The sequence below is a fragment of the Vanessa cardui genome, chromosome 18 (genome assembly GCF_905220365.1).
Source record: "Vanessa cardui chromosome 18, ilVanCard2.1, whole genome shotgun sequence".
NCBI lineage: Eukaryota > Metazoa > Arthropoda > Insecta > Lepidoptera > Nymphalidae > Vanessa > Vanessa cardui.
In genome coordinates this window covers 10,510,785-10,527,377 of record NC_061140.1, presented here as the reverse complement: position 1 = coordinate 10,527,377, position 16,593 = coordinate 10,510,785, and the positions used below count along the sequence as shown (strand labels likewise).

Here is a 16,593-nt window from a genome sequence, read left to right as displayed (position 1 = left end):
TAGCGCTTACACTGAAACGATGAATTAACTCTTAGATTGATCAAAATGTGTTTGTAATGCGGTTTATATTTCTTAATGACAAAAAAGCTTTTCACGTTGTTTAATATTTTATATTATACTAGTAGTCGCCCGCGGCTTCGCTCGCGTTTTCGGGAATTGGTTGTCATGTGTCAGGCAAAAAAGTAGCCTATGTCATTTCTTTTAGTTCAAGTTTGCTTCATACAAAATTTCATGAAATTTGATTCAGCGGTTAGGTCGTGAAAGAACGACACACAGACAGACAGATAGAGTTACTTTCACATTTATAATATTAATATAGATTTATTATTATTAGCATTGCACCTGTCGGGCGAATTTGATAGTAAGTATTATTGCATTGTAGTTATGTTATTTCAGTATTAATTATGATCGTAGTATATACCGAAGACATATAATTAAAACTATCATTTCACTTTGATATACAGTAGATATTATGGAACCGCATGCAATATCCGTAATTATTTTTTTCAATCCACTACACGAAGCATAAACAAATACAAGGGCTGATTCCGATACTTAATATTATTAATTAATCTGCACGTGACAGTGTGAAGGGCGGCCGTTCTGATTAAATCAGTTCACGCGATGCATAAAATCACGACACAATCCAATAAAGTTGATAGTAAATAAATAGTTAGCGGGTAACCAATTGCACTACTTGGTAAGTATTTGTACAGTCAGACTAAGAAAACCTTCGTCAGTTTTCAAATTCATTCCTTTATCAAGTCTTTAATACCAAGCTATTAATACCTTTTGGATTTAAAAATCAAATTATATCGACGCAACATGTCATTCTCGATCGGTAAAGCAGATTATCGCTCATACTGAGCACACGAAAATATATCTTAAGGTGAAGAACCTTTTCTTACCACGACTATACAAGCGATCTTTGTTAGGTAACATTCATCAGATGTATCACATAATAGCAATATTTAATATTAGTTTACCACACGGTAATTTGAAAAGTAAATCAGCTAGTGTAACAGTCATGAGAGACGTAACATGACAGCTCCCAGAGTTTGTCATACATTTGCGATTTATAGGAAGGTAAAAAAAGATTCAAGCAAAATATCTGAGCTCTTATTAAAAAGTCTCAAGTCTGTTATGGTAAAGGCTTTGAACTAACTGCTTAATTGTAGTCTGTGGCACAGATATTATTTAATTAGGCATGCACATTTTGCACTGACTGTATATGTATGTGTGAATGAACTCTTATTAAAAAATTCCTATTATGAAAAAAGTCTAGAGTTCTAGACTAACTGCTTCACTATGTTTTGGGGTATCAGATAGAACGCTTAATCTGACTTAGGCAGGTCTTCCCACGACTTTTCCCTATATTTGTAAACGTGATGATGATGAGATGATGAACAAAAATATCATGACAAAAAAGTCGCTGCTAATTTGGATTTGAACTCGACCCTCAATATAATAAACTACATACGTTTTATCTACTAACCCATCGTTTCTAATGATGAAGATTAATGTTAAACAGAGAAATAATATGTGTGGGATCACCATCCCTACTCAAATAGACAAGGATAAAGCGCCACGGGTTCCGAAACTTGTAATGACTAAATATTTAACTTGACTTCCTCAGTTGCGTCAGCACGAGGGTTTTGATTAAATATCGCTTCATCGGGATTAGTAACGATCATAATATGTTGTATTACATAATCAGTAATAATCCCACATATGCGATAATAATGCTTTATTGATATATATGTATATCTGATCTTGGTACGGCTTATTTTATGATTGATTTATATTCCAACGATATTATGAAGTATATATTTCGTTACATAAATTTATATGTTTTTATTTGAAGTTCAAATTTCGAAATAATAGTTTTGAATGTGAAATTTCTTGTTCTAAATTTAAAATTAAATTCAGGATCAACAACTAGTAATAGGTGATAAGCTTAGAGATTAAGCCACGGAGCTACAATGCAGGCTGTTGGTTAAAGCAGAATTTATTTGGTGCATACATGGTGTCCTTACAATGTTAACCTACGATAATGAGTGCAAAATTAATTAAAAATATCATATGATATATCTGGTATGAATCTGCAACTCTGTAAATATTTAAGTGGTATACCTACCGGAATTTGAGTGTAGCAATAAACATTTACACGTAAAATATTTACACGCTATTAAGTGTCAAAATAAAATTATAATATACAAGTTGATCAACAGCGAGGTAATGTATGCTCGGAATTTAATCAAAATTTACTTTATTCAAATAGGCTCATATAAGCACTTTCGAATCATTTTACGAGATATTAATTTCAAATCCATTCAGAATGTATATTCAATAGAGAAGTATCATCGCTAAGGTGCTATACAACCTCTTTTCCAAAAGCATTTATGTTCTAAGTCAAATCTTAATGTTAACACAATTAACTTTATTAATAATAATATTATAAATATGAGACACCATCATATACATTACTCTGATCCCAATGTAAGTAGCTAAAGCACTTCTGTTATAAAAAATCAGAAGTAACGACGGTACCACAAACACCCAGACCCAAGGCAACATAGAAAAGTAATGAAAATCTACATCGACTCAGCTGGAAATCGAGCCCGGCGTAACCATGAAAACCGGTGTACACACCAGTCGAAAACGGAGGTCGTCCGACAAACAAATAATTTTCCTAATTAAACTTTTTGGCAAGCATTATTAGAGAATTCCTTGTTAATCCTAAAAGAATTAACTAAAAGAGTCTTATTCGTTAAGCAAAATAAAACGTAATACCTATCCCTAATGGGATCAGCGTTACGCAAATGACAATCCTTAATTCTCTAATGTATTTGTGTCAACTTTTAAGTTGATTAATCAGACCGCATCGAGGTCTATCAATCAAAACTAAATCTAAATCCATCGTATAAGAAGTAGGTACTTGAATTACATCTTTTTTTGAAATTACTTTTAAGCTATCCATCATTATAAGGTGACGCATTATTTGACTTACATAACATACATTAACAGCCTGAATGTTTCCAACTGCTGGGCTAAGGCCTCCTCGATGAGAAAGATTGGAATATATTCCACCACGCTGTTCGGATGCGGGTTGTTGGAATGCACATGTGGCAGAATGTTCTGCCGCATGAACATTCAAACAGACACCTGCAAGTTTCCTCACGATGGTTTCCGATATGAATTTTCAGCACATAAATTTTCTGTGCACGCGTTCTAACCACTAGGCCATCTCGCGTCTAATAATTTAACAATGAATTTTGTATTCCAAAAGGAGCTTAAAGTAGAATTTTGGAAACCTTATATGTGATTCAAATATACATATTTATCTCGACGCCTTTCGCCGTCAATCTCGTGGTTCCTAACACTAGTGCCGTTCCGCTGGCTGCCGTCCAACAGCACCTTTGATTGCATAATTGTGAGTGCAACTAAAACGAATTTTCTCGACCCATTTGGCTCGTTCGTTCCCATGAAAATATTAGAAGGAAATAATTTATCGCTTGGAGAATGTATTACTGGATGTTAGTGTAACGTTTTCGAGATATATTTGAATTGAGTTTGCTTTGTAAGCGAATTTCCTTTTATATACTATTTTAAATTCGTTTTTTTTCTATATCATAAAGTTTAGTGGTATATGGTAACCACAGATTAATATAATAATCATTCCTCTTTTCACCAATCCACAAGCAACCTTAAAAATATGGAAAGTGCTTGATAGCTACACAGGTGGAGCTATACAAACTAAATAGTCGCTTAACTAATACAAGACTTACTAAAACTAAATAATTACTATCAATGACTTAACTTGTTACGATAAAACCTTTTTAACATAAGTTATAAAACCTAAACCCATAAAAACTGCATTCGTAAAACACCTTTCTTGTGTGTTCACGATTATAATAATGTATAAAATAATAAATAATATTAATTATTAGCCAAATTTGTAAATTAAAGCTAATAATTTAGTTCCAAATATTATGTATTTGTAATTTGCATAATAAAACACAATTCATAGGAAAAAACGAAGTCTTATTATTTAAAGAATATATAGAGCTACGTAGCAACCAATTTACCTTTATACATAGACTGAAAATCATAAAAATCCTTTTTATTTCATTTAAAAAACAATTACCTTTCGATCTACTGATTATGAAAACTAACAAAACAATTGTTAGAGGGCAAATAATTATTTTTCTATTTCAAAATTGTTAAAAATTTCATAACTTTTGTTTAGCTTTCAATTCTAATTCAATTAATTCGATTACAAGTATATTATTCATACAGAATGACAATATTTTCAGTATAGCCTATTCCAATGGAATAAGGATTAAAATTGAGAAACCTAGATTTATATATTCCATGCAATTTGAATTTTTTTATGGTATAGGTTGGCGGACGAGCGTATCGGCCACATGATGGTAAGTGGTCATCATCACCCATAGACAATAAAGCTGTAAGAAATATTAACTATTCTTTCGTCGTCAATGTGCCACCAACCTTGGGTACTAAGATGTTATGTCCCTTGCGCCTGTAGTTATACTGGGTCACTCACCCTTCAAACCGGAACACAATAGTAGTGAGTACTGTTATTTGGCGGTAGAATAACTGATGAGTGTGAGGTACCTACCCAAACCTGCTTGCATAAAACCCTACCACCAAGTAAAAAATATTTATTATTACTATTTATTATTCACTATTTCACTTAACTACTCACTGCTACTTTAAGTTCACTTCCAAAGTTGTAATAATAACTACACCTATACTTAAAAACACCTTTTTTTTTTAGAATACCATAATGAGTAGCATAAATAATCAAGATCTCGGATCATATCACGTCAGTTCAATATCATAGTTGTTGATTTGATTTTATTTTATGATATTGGAATAGACTATAAATGACTATAGTCTCTTCCAATCACAGAATTTATTAGCGTTCGTTGAGTGACGCGAGGTTAGGTTATATAAGAATAGTACGTACCGGATATGTATCGACTGGCTTTCTTGTATTTTGTTTATATATTGTAAGGAGTGCTTCTCTCGCTTCGTCGTACCGATTCTGAGTTATGCAGTATTTTGGACTTTCTGGCAGGAATATATACATGATACACGCTGATATTGGGAACAGTGACACGATCAAGAGATAGTAGTTCCATGTATTCAACACTGTAATATAAAAAATAAGTATCATTTTCGTATAGATTATTTGTACGGAATATCGCTTAATATATATGTTCTATTTTTAAAATGATTAAATTTTTGTAATTCATAAGATCCAAGATCGTAAATATATAGTTGGTAGTAGAAGTTGGGTATGTACCACCCACTCGTCAAATAATTTACCGCCGAATAGCAAAACTTGATATCATTGTTATAGTTTGAAATATGAGTGACCCAGTGTAACGACACATACAAGGGTCACAACATCTTCGTTCCAAAGGTTCTTGGCGCTTTGGTTGTGTTAGAAATGGTTGAAATATCATTCGGTGTCAAAATCTTTGAGAATGTGATATGAATGGTTCTCTTGATATTATTCCCATTTCCCTATACCAATATTATCAGTAATAACTGTTTTCCTGCATTTCTCTTTAGTCTAGTCTCTAGTTAATAACTTGGTTATTCCATAGTCATAACTTACCAATAGTCCCATTGAAAAATGTGCTACTCCAATGGTTCGGTAATATCGCCCAGGATATCAGAGCTACGATGATTTGAGATATCGCAGCGAATGACGACTGCAATAACATTATACGGTCTCTTATTCCATTGTGACAAAATTCTGAGGTCATTGCCAGTAGCGATGTGAATGATATGGCAAATCTGGAAAGAATTATTTTAATTATTGAACCTTAGGTACTCATATAAGAGGATACAATACAGATTCAGATCGATAGCACACATTGGGAATGAAACAATCGCCTCCTGGCTATTTCATTTTATTTAAATTGTTTATATAATATATGAGACAAAAAATCCCGCTGATTTTCTTTCTTTGTTTCTTTTGTGCGTTGCGATGTATAATTTTTAATACTCATAGTGTTCATTTCTATTAGAGATGGTGACCACTTACCGTCAGGTCTGTTCGCTCATGCAAACAAATTAAACAATTCAGGCAATTAATAATTTCCATCCGTATTATTATAGATTTAATTACTATTAGTTTCTAATTTCGTTGGTAACAAACTTTCAATGAATATTCTAATTTATTGTTACTAGTTTGTACAAATATAGAAACAAATATAAAGCCTTTGATGTTATACCACAGGACAGACTGTTATTGATGAACGTGACTATGTAATATTCATTTAGCATTCATATAAAGTAGATGTTCCAGAAAATAGAACGTAAAATTTCAACCTGTATTGAATTTTGCATCTAATACTATTTATAATTCATATCGAATTCAAAAGTGGAGAACAGTGTAAGAAGTCTGAAAGAAATGAAAGAAATGACGGCGTATTATTTCCGAATAGTGCATCTGGAAATTCCGAATATTACTCGTTGCTCGATACAATATGATATGGGTCATAAAAAGCGTGCAGTTAGTATTCATGGCAGAGTACAAGTTTACAGTTAGGCAACATATAAACTTTGTGGAACTTATATTCTTTATCTGTGGTAGTTTTACATTCGATTTTATCCTGTCTAAGAGAGTTTGCACAAATAAAGTGGTGATAGCAAGAGTGAAATATTTATGCCATGTTCATAATTGATTTTCTTAACTAAGATAATGTATAGATATACCGTTCCTTGTGATAGACAACTGCAAAGACTATGCTTGAATACTATGAGAATAATACAATGCAAGGTCTTAGACAGGTGGGATGAAAATCGATAAGGCAGAACTAACGACGGATAAGGTGGAGCCGAACTAAGGATGTTTTCAAAGGTACGAAAGTCACACTGCGAATATTATTACTCCGAGTTGTTACTAACATTTCTCTGTAAGGAAAATCTGTAGATTTTCACTGGCTTTTCGATAGGAGAAGAAATAATAGGATAACAACAACAACAGCAGCCTGTAAACTCCCACTGCTGGGCTAAAGGCCTCCTCTCCCTTTGGGGAGAAGGTTTGGAAGATATTCCAAACGCTGTTCCAATGCGGGTTGGTGGAATACACATGTGGCAGAATTTCAATGAAATTTGTCACCTGCAAGTTTCCTCACGATGTTTTCCTTCACCGCTGAGTACGAGATGAATTAAAAAGACAAATTAAGCACATGAATCAGCGGTGCTTGCCGGGGTTTGAACCCGCAATCATCGGTTAAGATGCACGCGTTCTAATCACTGGGCCATCTCGGCTCTCGACATTCGAATAGGGTAATACTAAGTGTTTAATAAAATAACGCTGCCTTTGACGGCAAAGGCAGCGTTTAAACACTAAGTGTTATTTTGAAAACTGTACATTTGTTTCGTCTTGAGCAGTTATTGCTTCAGGCAAATAAACTATTTTCAACAAAGCACTGCGTTTGATTCGTAACAAAATGCTTAAAGTGATTATAATTAAATATGAAAACTATACCTATACATATAATGAATAAACAAGGGAGACAGCTGAAAATCAGCAGAGGGATAAAAATCCCTCATAGCCTGAGCTGTCTCCTTTTGACTGCACACTAGTTTTACATTCATTATATATTTTTATTATTATATCTTTCTTTGTTTATGTTGTTTTTATATCCATTTTTTGTATATATTTTTTTTTCTTTATATGTGTGTATGTCAATAAATGTTTCTTTCTTTCTTTCTTCTTCTTCTATATACATTGTTCATTTTATTTGTTAATTCTATTTTATCTTCTTTTTGTTATATATCATTACAGTATTTACAGAAACCGATGAATAAATTTTGACGTAATAGTAAAAATATGTTTATCACAGTTTTATATTTCGATTATGCAGAATGATGTTATAATAGTACGGACAAAAGATATAATAGTATTTACATAACCATTTACGTCATTATATGTATGTAATAATTATATAAAGTCCACATGAAAATAATTGCGGAATCAGCTCGTTAAATCATTATTATTATACTTTGATACAACTTTCAAAAACAGCTTAAACCCAAAATAAAATAACTACTATGTTTGACCAGAGGTGACAGCTTAATTACCTACTAACGATTAGGTATTTAGGGACTCGAATTGTACCTTACATGATCTGCTGACTGTACCTTATAGTGTTACAAGAATGGAGGTTAGTTAAAGGTTACGTGGGTTTGTCGAGCTGTGTGGCTGTACAGCAACCGCGGCTGGATTACGATGCATGCAATGGCCAATGTTTCCTCATCGTTATGAGCCGAGATGGTCCAGTGGTTATAACGTGTGCATCTTAACCGAAGATTGCGGGTTCAAACCGAGGCAAGCACCACTGAATATCCAGATGCTTGGTGAAGGAAAACATCGCGGGGAAACCTCCATGTGTCTAATTTCTCTTGTTGTTGTTGTATGTTTATTTAAAGTCTAAGGTCTTGAATATTATAATTGGTATGTTTCACAATGAAACCATAGTTTCATTAGAGTTTTCGTTTAACAATGAAGCTTATAGACAACAAGAACTGGTATTTCAAACTGATACATCCCTAAAATTTCGTGTTATGTTATACGAATTGTAAAGAAATCATTTTAGCAATACGATATATGTATTTCCGTAAATAAATACTGAAGCTATGTTTGCAATAAATAATAATAAATACTAATAATATTTTGATGATTTTATTTTAATTTTGGATCTGATGAATCACTAATGATGAAAGTTTAAAATATTATTTTATTCTTTTACTAGAAGTCGCCCACGGCTCCGCTCGTTTTAGACTGTTGGTTGTCACGTGTCAGGCAAAAAAAGTATACTATGTTCTTGAAGATCAAGTTTGCTTCATACTAAATTTCATCAAATTTGGTACGTGGTTTGGTCGTTAAAGAACGACAGAGAGACGTATAGAGTTACTTTCACAGCTATAATATTAATATAGATATTATGCTTTAAATGTTTCGTCAAAATAAATTATTCCATGGTATTATATTATAAATATACTATACGCTGTAGCTCATTTTAGTTTGTGCATAGTAAGTTCGTCTTAACTAATCAAGTATAGTCAAGAACTCATCCCTCTTCTTAGTCTTACTTCACACCAGTTTAAGTGTATTTGATTTATGAAAACATGCTTAATTATTTATAGTTAAGATTGCAAACATAAGTTTGTTATATGCGCATGCAAATAAATATTTTTTATTATAGTTAAAAAATTAGTATTTCTTTAAAAATTTCGCAATGCACGGGAAAATTATATGCTTTTTGATTTAATGCGTCAGTAAAACAGTATTTTGATCTCGCGCTGATGGGCGGTTGATTTCCTAAGAGTTTTCTAGCAGAGAAGGCTTGGAGCTTACTCTATGATACTCCAATTGAGAATTTATCTGTGATGTTTTTTTTATTTGATTTTGTTTTTTAATTAAAATTAAATTTTACTCGATAAGTCAGTAATTATTTACTATGTATCAGTCGACTAACAATTGCTACAACGCTATCATTTTATTATCACAACATATAACAGCTGACTTTTAAATAAACAATTCAAATATCTTCCACGGAGATTGTTGACAAATACTAATTTTACATTTTTTTATCATCAATGTTTATCTTTAACAAACACACTTATTACGTCTCATTTATTATTCTATTTTTACACGATTGTTAAATTAAAATGGCAATACTCAAATTTGCTGTATTTTGGTATAGGGATGAATCTTCTCCAAGTCAGATAAATTAAAAATGACGGTTTCTGGGTTTTTGTCTTTGATCCTCTTCTATTTTTATGAAACATCATTGTTTCTATGAAAATAATCAAATTTAATTATGTTTATATGTAATACTAGTGTTCATTCATTGCTTCGTTCGAGTTTTTATATTCGAGGTTTTATTGACATATATCTTTATAAGTTATATTCTCTGTGTTTTTCTCATGTGTATGCTATACTATCGTAAAGTTTCCTTCAAAAACAATTAATGGTTTGTGTTGCATTCATAAATATAAACTTTCTATTTATAATGTTAGGAAAGATTGTCATTTATTTACTGTGATTCGATTACATAACTGGATGTATAAGATTTTTTTTTGGTTATTTCATTTATGTAAAGGGAGATAGCATATTTTAATTAATTAAACATTTTATCTTTTTTCTTTTCTATTGGCTATTAATAAACGAATGTTATACTTGCAAATTATACAAAATTCGATATAAAATAAAATAAAAAAACTCACAATAGTCCTTCGAAAAATTTAGCGCTGACTAAAACCAAATAACTTTGACTCAATGCACTTATAAATGTGCAGAGAAATAGACCGCCATATCCAAGTATCAGGAATATTTTCCTTCCAAACGTGTCAGTCAGAAATCCGGCAATCACCGATATTAATATCATACCTGAAAACATTTGATGTTTTTATAACCTAACTAATTTATTTATAAATAAATTACATATTAGATAACATCACATACTGATCCCAATGTAAGTAGCTAATGCACTTGTTATGGAAAATCAGAAGTAAAGACGGTACCACAAACAAACAGACCCAAGACAACATAGAAAACTAATGAACTTTATCTCGGCTCGGCCGGGAATCAAACCCGGGACTTCGGAGTGGCTTACCCCTGGAAACCAGTGTATATACTACTCGACCACGGAGATTGTCATATATTTTTTTTAATAAAAATTAACGCACGAGTTGGAGGAAGAATAATATAAGCAGGAACCTTAATTAAAAATAAACAAACACAAAAGTCAATACTCCGTGAACTCACCAGCATAAGGCATGGCGTTCAATAATCCTTTCTGTAGAAGATTCATGTTGAGATCACATTCGGCTATCGGTAACATGTAAGGCGCTGTATTCGTTATCACAATACCAGATGCCATACCGACGAAGGATGAACATAAAAGTCTTATATGAAATAGTCCAAAACCGCATGCTTTTAGCGCTGTGTCATATTCGTTCATGGCTTTCTTGAGAGAGGTGTGAAGGCCATCGTTACCTGAAAAAAAATGGATATACTGATTATATCAGAATAAATAAATGCCTCAAAACCAGCCCCAGGTTTGGGTACATACCAAAATCTCATTAATTATTCTACCAGCAGTAATCCTTTTATTACAGAAATCTATAAACAATAATTTAATGTGTCTGACACAGCGATAAAAACTGTCCAAGCATCGTTGCATTCACACCGAATTTAGATTCTCGATTTGTGCAATGCATCTCGAGATTGGCGTTGGAAGAAAAGTAATCTCAGGTACAATATGTGTATTCGACACTCCGCATTGAATCAGGGTTCAAATCAAATCTGTTTCCGTCATTCGAGTATGTCATAGTACAGTCGTTTTACACCTCATCTATATTAAGTTAACCTACCACCGATTTGGAATGAAGATTCCACCGAAAAGAACCGGCAAGTTACTATTTTAATATAAGTATAAAAATCGATTTGAGTATTATAAATGTGAAAGTCACTCTGTCTGTCTGTCACACTTTCACGATCAAACCGCTGAACCGAATTTGATGAAATTTGGTTTGTAGCAAACTAGAACTCATAGAAAGGACATGGTCTACTTTTTGCCTGACACATGACAACGAGCACGCTAAAACGCAAGCGAAACCGCGGGCTACTACTAGTATGTCAATAAGACACCCTGCCTGGTTCATTTCTAGTTACTATGCATATTACATAAGTTTTTCTATAGCTATCAAAGCATTGTGTTGTAGTTTATGACGTCAATCGAATGTTCGAAAAAAAAACATGGAATATGAAATTTATTCGAACTGTACATTTTCCTGGAGATGAAAAGTGATATATCGCATTCCATGACCGCTGTACAATAACTAACAAACACAGCAGAATTACAAGTAAAAATGAAATGAAACTACTAAGAATAATCCAAACAAAACCTGTTTTGATCTAGTTCAATTAGCATGCAAATCGAACAGTACCGTAACTCGTAAGCTTCACTATCTGCAACATTTTATAGGTCAATTGATTTTGCCAAATCTAATTACAATCTATAATTAATCCTCGCTTACATTATTTTTATTTTGTTTGTATGTATTTTTATGTGATCATATTTTTGGTGAGCTGATATGGCCCAGTGCTGAGAACGCGTGCATATTAACCGATGATTGCGGGTTAAAACCTAGGCAGGCACCTCTAAATATTCATGTGCTTAATTTGTGTTTATAATTCATCTCGTTCGCCGCTCGGTGGTGAAGGAAAACATCGTGAGGAAACTTGCATGTGTGAAATTCTGCCACATGTGCATTCCACCAAACCGCATTGGAACAGCGTGGTTAAATATGTTAAAAACCCTCTCCTCTAAAGGAGAGGAGACCTTAGCTGAGCAGTAGGAAATTTGCAGACTGTTATTGTTGTTTGTTGTTGCATGACCCTTGTTCCGTTACATAGCAAAACTAAGCATAGCTGTTTGGCGGTAGAATATCTGACGAGAAGATGATATTCACTTAGCCGTCCTACTAATAAGTTAATTAATATTTGAGTAATATAAAATAACATAATAAAATGCAAGAAAACAACATAAACTGCCTTTTATGTTTATTAATGGAAGAGGAAGCCTTATCTCAGCAGTGGGAAATGTACAGGCTCTTACTTTACTTTAGTTTACTTTATATTTTTGATATCGTAAGTGGACTAATCAAGGTACATTTTAAGCGCAGCCTTCTATAAAATTAAATATAACGACTCTGATACAAAATATGTCTTGTATTGTTTAAATATTGATTCTAAGTTCTATTCATTATTTCTATTTTTGCAATATAACATCAAGTCACATTAATGTTTTAATGAAATGAAAAACGTTTTGTCTTTACATGTATGTTCATATACAAACCTTAGGAAATATAAAAAAACTTCTTATATCGTCAATGTGCTACCAACAATGGGATTTACGATGTTGAGTTTAGTTGATTTCCTTGTACGATACTTGCCATGAAATTAGGAAGTTATATAATTTAAGACTACTATCATAATTATATGATATCTACATTTAGTAACATATAGATATATTAATATGTGATTTCACATTTACGGTTATATTTGAGATAAGATAGGCTAATTAAACAGTAGCTATTTCAATTTTAGTTTACATAATCTGATTGCAGTAATGATATTAATTACATTAATACATAGCCTATTTGCTTAATTTTATTAGGCAAATTTAATGATTGATTCAACGTATTATTATTAAAACTATATAGATACATTTTTTTTTAATAATTATATTATAATATAAACAAGCGACTCGCCTCGGCTTCGCACGGTTGCAATACTGATACTAAATATATTGCAGAATGTCTTACAATGTTTACAGTTTTTCAGTCATTCTCTTCTTTATTGTTTAATCTATATTATACATATAATAAGCTAAGATGGCCCAGTGGTTAGAACGCTTGCATCTTTAACGATGATTTCGAGTTCAAACCCAGGCAAACACAACTATATATATGTGCTTAATTTGTGTTTATAATATGTACATCCCGTGCTCGGCTGTGAAGGAAAATCTTAAGGACTGCATTTGCCTAATTTTATCGAAATTCAGCCACATGGGCATTCCACCAAACCGCATTGTGTTGCAAATCTCTCTCCTTAATGGGAGAGGAGGCCTTAGCCCAGCAGTGGGAAATTTACGGACTGTTCCTTTACTTTTTTTACTATACATATAAACCTCCCTCTTAATCAATCTATGTATTAAATAAACCGCTTGAAAATCCGTTGTGTAATTTTAAAGACCTAAGCATACATAGAGACAGACGGTTGTAATCGACTTTGTTTTATATCTACTATGTAATGATAATGATTTAATGACAATGGTACCATTACCAATATTTACTCACGATCTTAATAAATAAAGACATACTTTGCGTGTAACCTTTTTGTAAAATATTGAAATATATAGTCTGAAATTTCATATAAAATTGCTACTAAAGGTTGAGAAACTATACTTGAAGTAACTTTGATAATTCTATTCTAATCGATATCATTTGATATTTTGAGATATCGTGGATCAGCTGTGCTCACTATGGATTTTAGATGAAAGAATACCGCGTCAATTCCAGCAGACTGTGAACGCTTTGGTGGAAACTTTAATCAAACCGTTTGAGGCCAGATCTTTGTTTTGCTCTATTGCTTATTTTAAAGGATAATAACTTTCGACTAATCAAAAAAGAACAAGAGATCTCGAATTTAGTAGATTATGTCACATCCTTCAAAGATGGAGACATTTACGAAGCTAAGTTTATTTTTAATAATTTCGATGAAACATCGGATAATATAAAATCAAGTCCAACACCAAGTGTATCGTTAGTCAGTGATTTTATAACAGGTGTAAGTTGCGATATTCTCACTTGGAATATCAATAGACAAATATTTAATAGGAGCAACATTCGGATCGCCAACTTTAACAGAAATGAACGAACTAGCATTTCTGGTCAAGGATCATATATATCATACAAGTTATAAATACAATTCGTAACCGTTACTATTATGCCTGCAATAACATATGTTGTCTTCCAGATAATGGTATTCTAATGAAATTACCTATTACATATAATTTACTTATATGATTAAATTTAATCATTTAAATGACGTTGTTTTTTTTATTATTGACTAAAGTTATTCTTTTAAATATTTACGTTAGTTAAGAAATCACCTTCTAGCGTTTAATTAAGTGAAAAATGATATTACTTCAATGTACTAAAATGGTAAGGATTGTTCGAGTATTAAAAAATGTTATTGACTTATATGACGTACCAAACACTCTGTCCAGTGCTAATATTATGTTACGGTCAATTGACCACTCATTTAGTTGAACAAATGATTGTTGAAAGCAACAATTTATTTTATTCTTAATAAATTGCTTTCGTCGATACTGTAAAAACTATTCTCAGGGAAAATATTTTTACCTGAGGACATAAATTTTCTAAAGTAAGTATTTGATTCCTTTATGTTTTCTTCTAATTTCTAATCTCACTCTGTAAAGTTGATTATTTATTGTTATAATGATTGTCTTATTTTGTTAATACTATAACAATTATGGCTATTAGCAAATCAAATAATCTATACTAATATTATAGACGTAGAAGTAACTCTGTATGACTGTCTGTCTGTAGCTCTTTCACTAACAAATCAATGAACGGAATTTGATGAAATTTGGTATTAAGCAACCTTGAAAACTAAGGAAAGACATAGGCTACTTCTTTGCTTAACACACGACAACCAACCCCAAGACAAGACAAGGAGAAAAAAACTATAGTGATACATTTCGTCGAGAGTCGAGATGGCCCAGTGGTTAGAACGCGTGCATCTTAACCGATGATTGCGGGTTCAATACCAGGCAAGCACCGCTCATACAAGTTCTTAATTTGTCTTTATAATTCATCTCGTGCTCAGCGGTGATGGAAAACATCGTGAGGAAACCTGCATGTGACAAATTTCATAGAAATTCTGCCACATGTGTATTCCACTATAATATTCAATATATTATATATAATAATATCTTCTGTAATTACATGAAAAAACTCATGTACTATTTTAAAACATTGTTATTATTTAGTAAACGATAATATAAAATAGTTAGCATATAGTATCGATTCTAATTAGGTTTGACGTGTTGGTTCTGAATCGATTATAAATTTTTAAATTCGATAAATTTAAAGATTCTATATTGAAAAAAATATTTTGATTTTAATTCTCTGACGTACTTTGTTTCAAGTATATTTTTGAATCACAAACGTAATTACTGAAATTCTCGATGGTTCTTATCTGAAGAATCAACATTTGTATCTTAATGTTTTATTTATTCATGTAAAATTTTACATAACGTTTCTCGTAGATGTTGTTTTTTTTCTTATCATACGAACTCGCGATCTTATTCTAGGTCAAATATATCGTCGTAATTAAATCATATGATCGTTATGATACGATATATGTACATGTATATGTGTATACATCGTATCATAATAAATATAAATATTAACATCCGGATCAAATTAAATTAAGCTAGATTGTTATAGTTCGACACAACTATGATGTAGCATCGGCAAAATTCGTAAAACCGATCACTTCCGAATTAAGTACGCTATCCCAAATTATCAAAATTTATTTCTTATGTGAATATTTACACAAACGTAATAACTTGTAATATCATATGACTTAATATATTCATCAATTTGACATGTCGATTTACATGCGCTTGCTTTCTCTGGTTGAACTGACGCGAGAATCTATAGCGACGAATAGCGTCGAATGGCGCTATAGGGTACTATTTCTATTGGTTGTGTTAATCGTCAGTAATTGATTTTATTGAATTCGCCGATGCTAAATCTAAGTTGTGTCGTACTATACTTTGATCTTACCGATTAATTCATTTTGTTTGCTTAACAGTTTGAGAGAATCTTTGACAGTTTCAAATTTTCAGCTAATCTTTAGAGTAATACCAAAACTTCGTCATGTTCGGTGATCAAATCAAATCAATTTTAAACAAGTAAACTTCACAATGAAGTGTTTTTGAA

At 32.1% G+C, this 16,593-nt stretch overlaps 2 protein-coding genes across 2 annotated transcripts in view; one reads left to right on the top strand and one right to left on the bottom strand.

Annotated features, from left to right (window-relative positions):
- Positions 1-16,593, top strand: part of LOC124537641 (hemicentin-2-like) — a 359,030-nt gene that overhangs the window by 110,016 nt on the left and 232,421 nt on the right. The window lies entirely within an intron of this gene.
- Positions 1-16,593, bottom strand: part of LOC124537640 (solute carrier family 22 member 16-like) — a 39,913-nt gene that overhangs the window by 16,579 nt on the left and 6,741 nt on the right. The window contains exons 2-5 of the mRNA XM_047114537.1: positions 10,820-11,050; positions 10,279-10,441; positions 5,651-5,832; positions 4,994-5,178 (exon numbers count right to left, since the gene is read on the bottom strand). Coding sequence (XP_046970493.1) covers positions 4,994-5,178; positions 5,651-5,832; positions 10,279-10,441; positions 10,820-11,050 — 761 coding nt within the window. The remainder of the gene's footprint in view (positions 1-4,993; positions 5,179-5,650; positions 5,833-10,278; positions 10,442-10,819; positions 11,051-16,593) is intronic.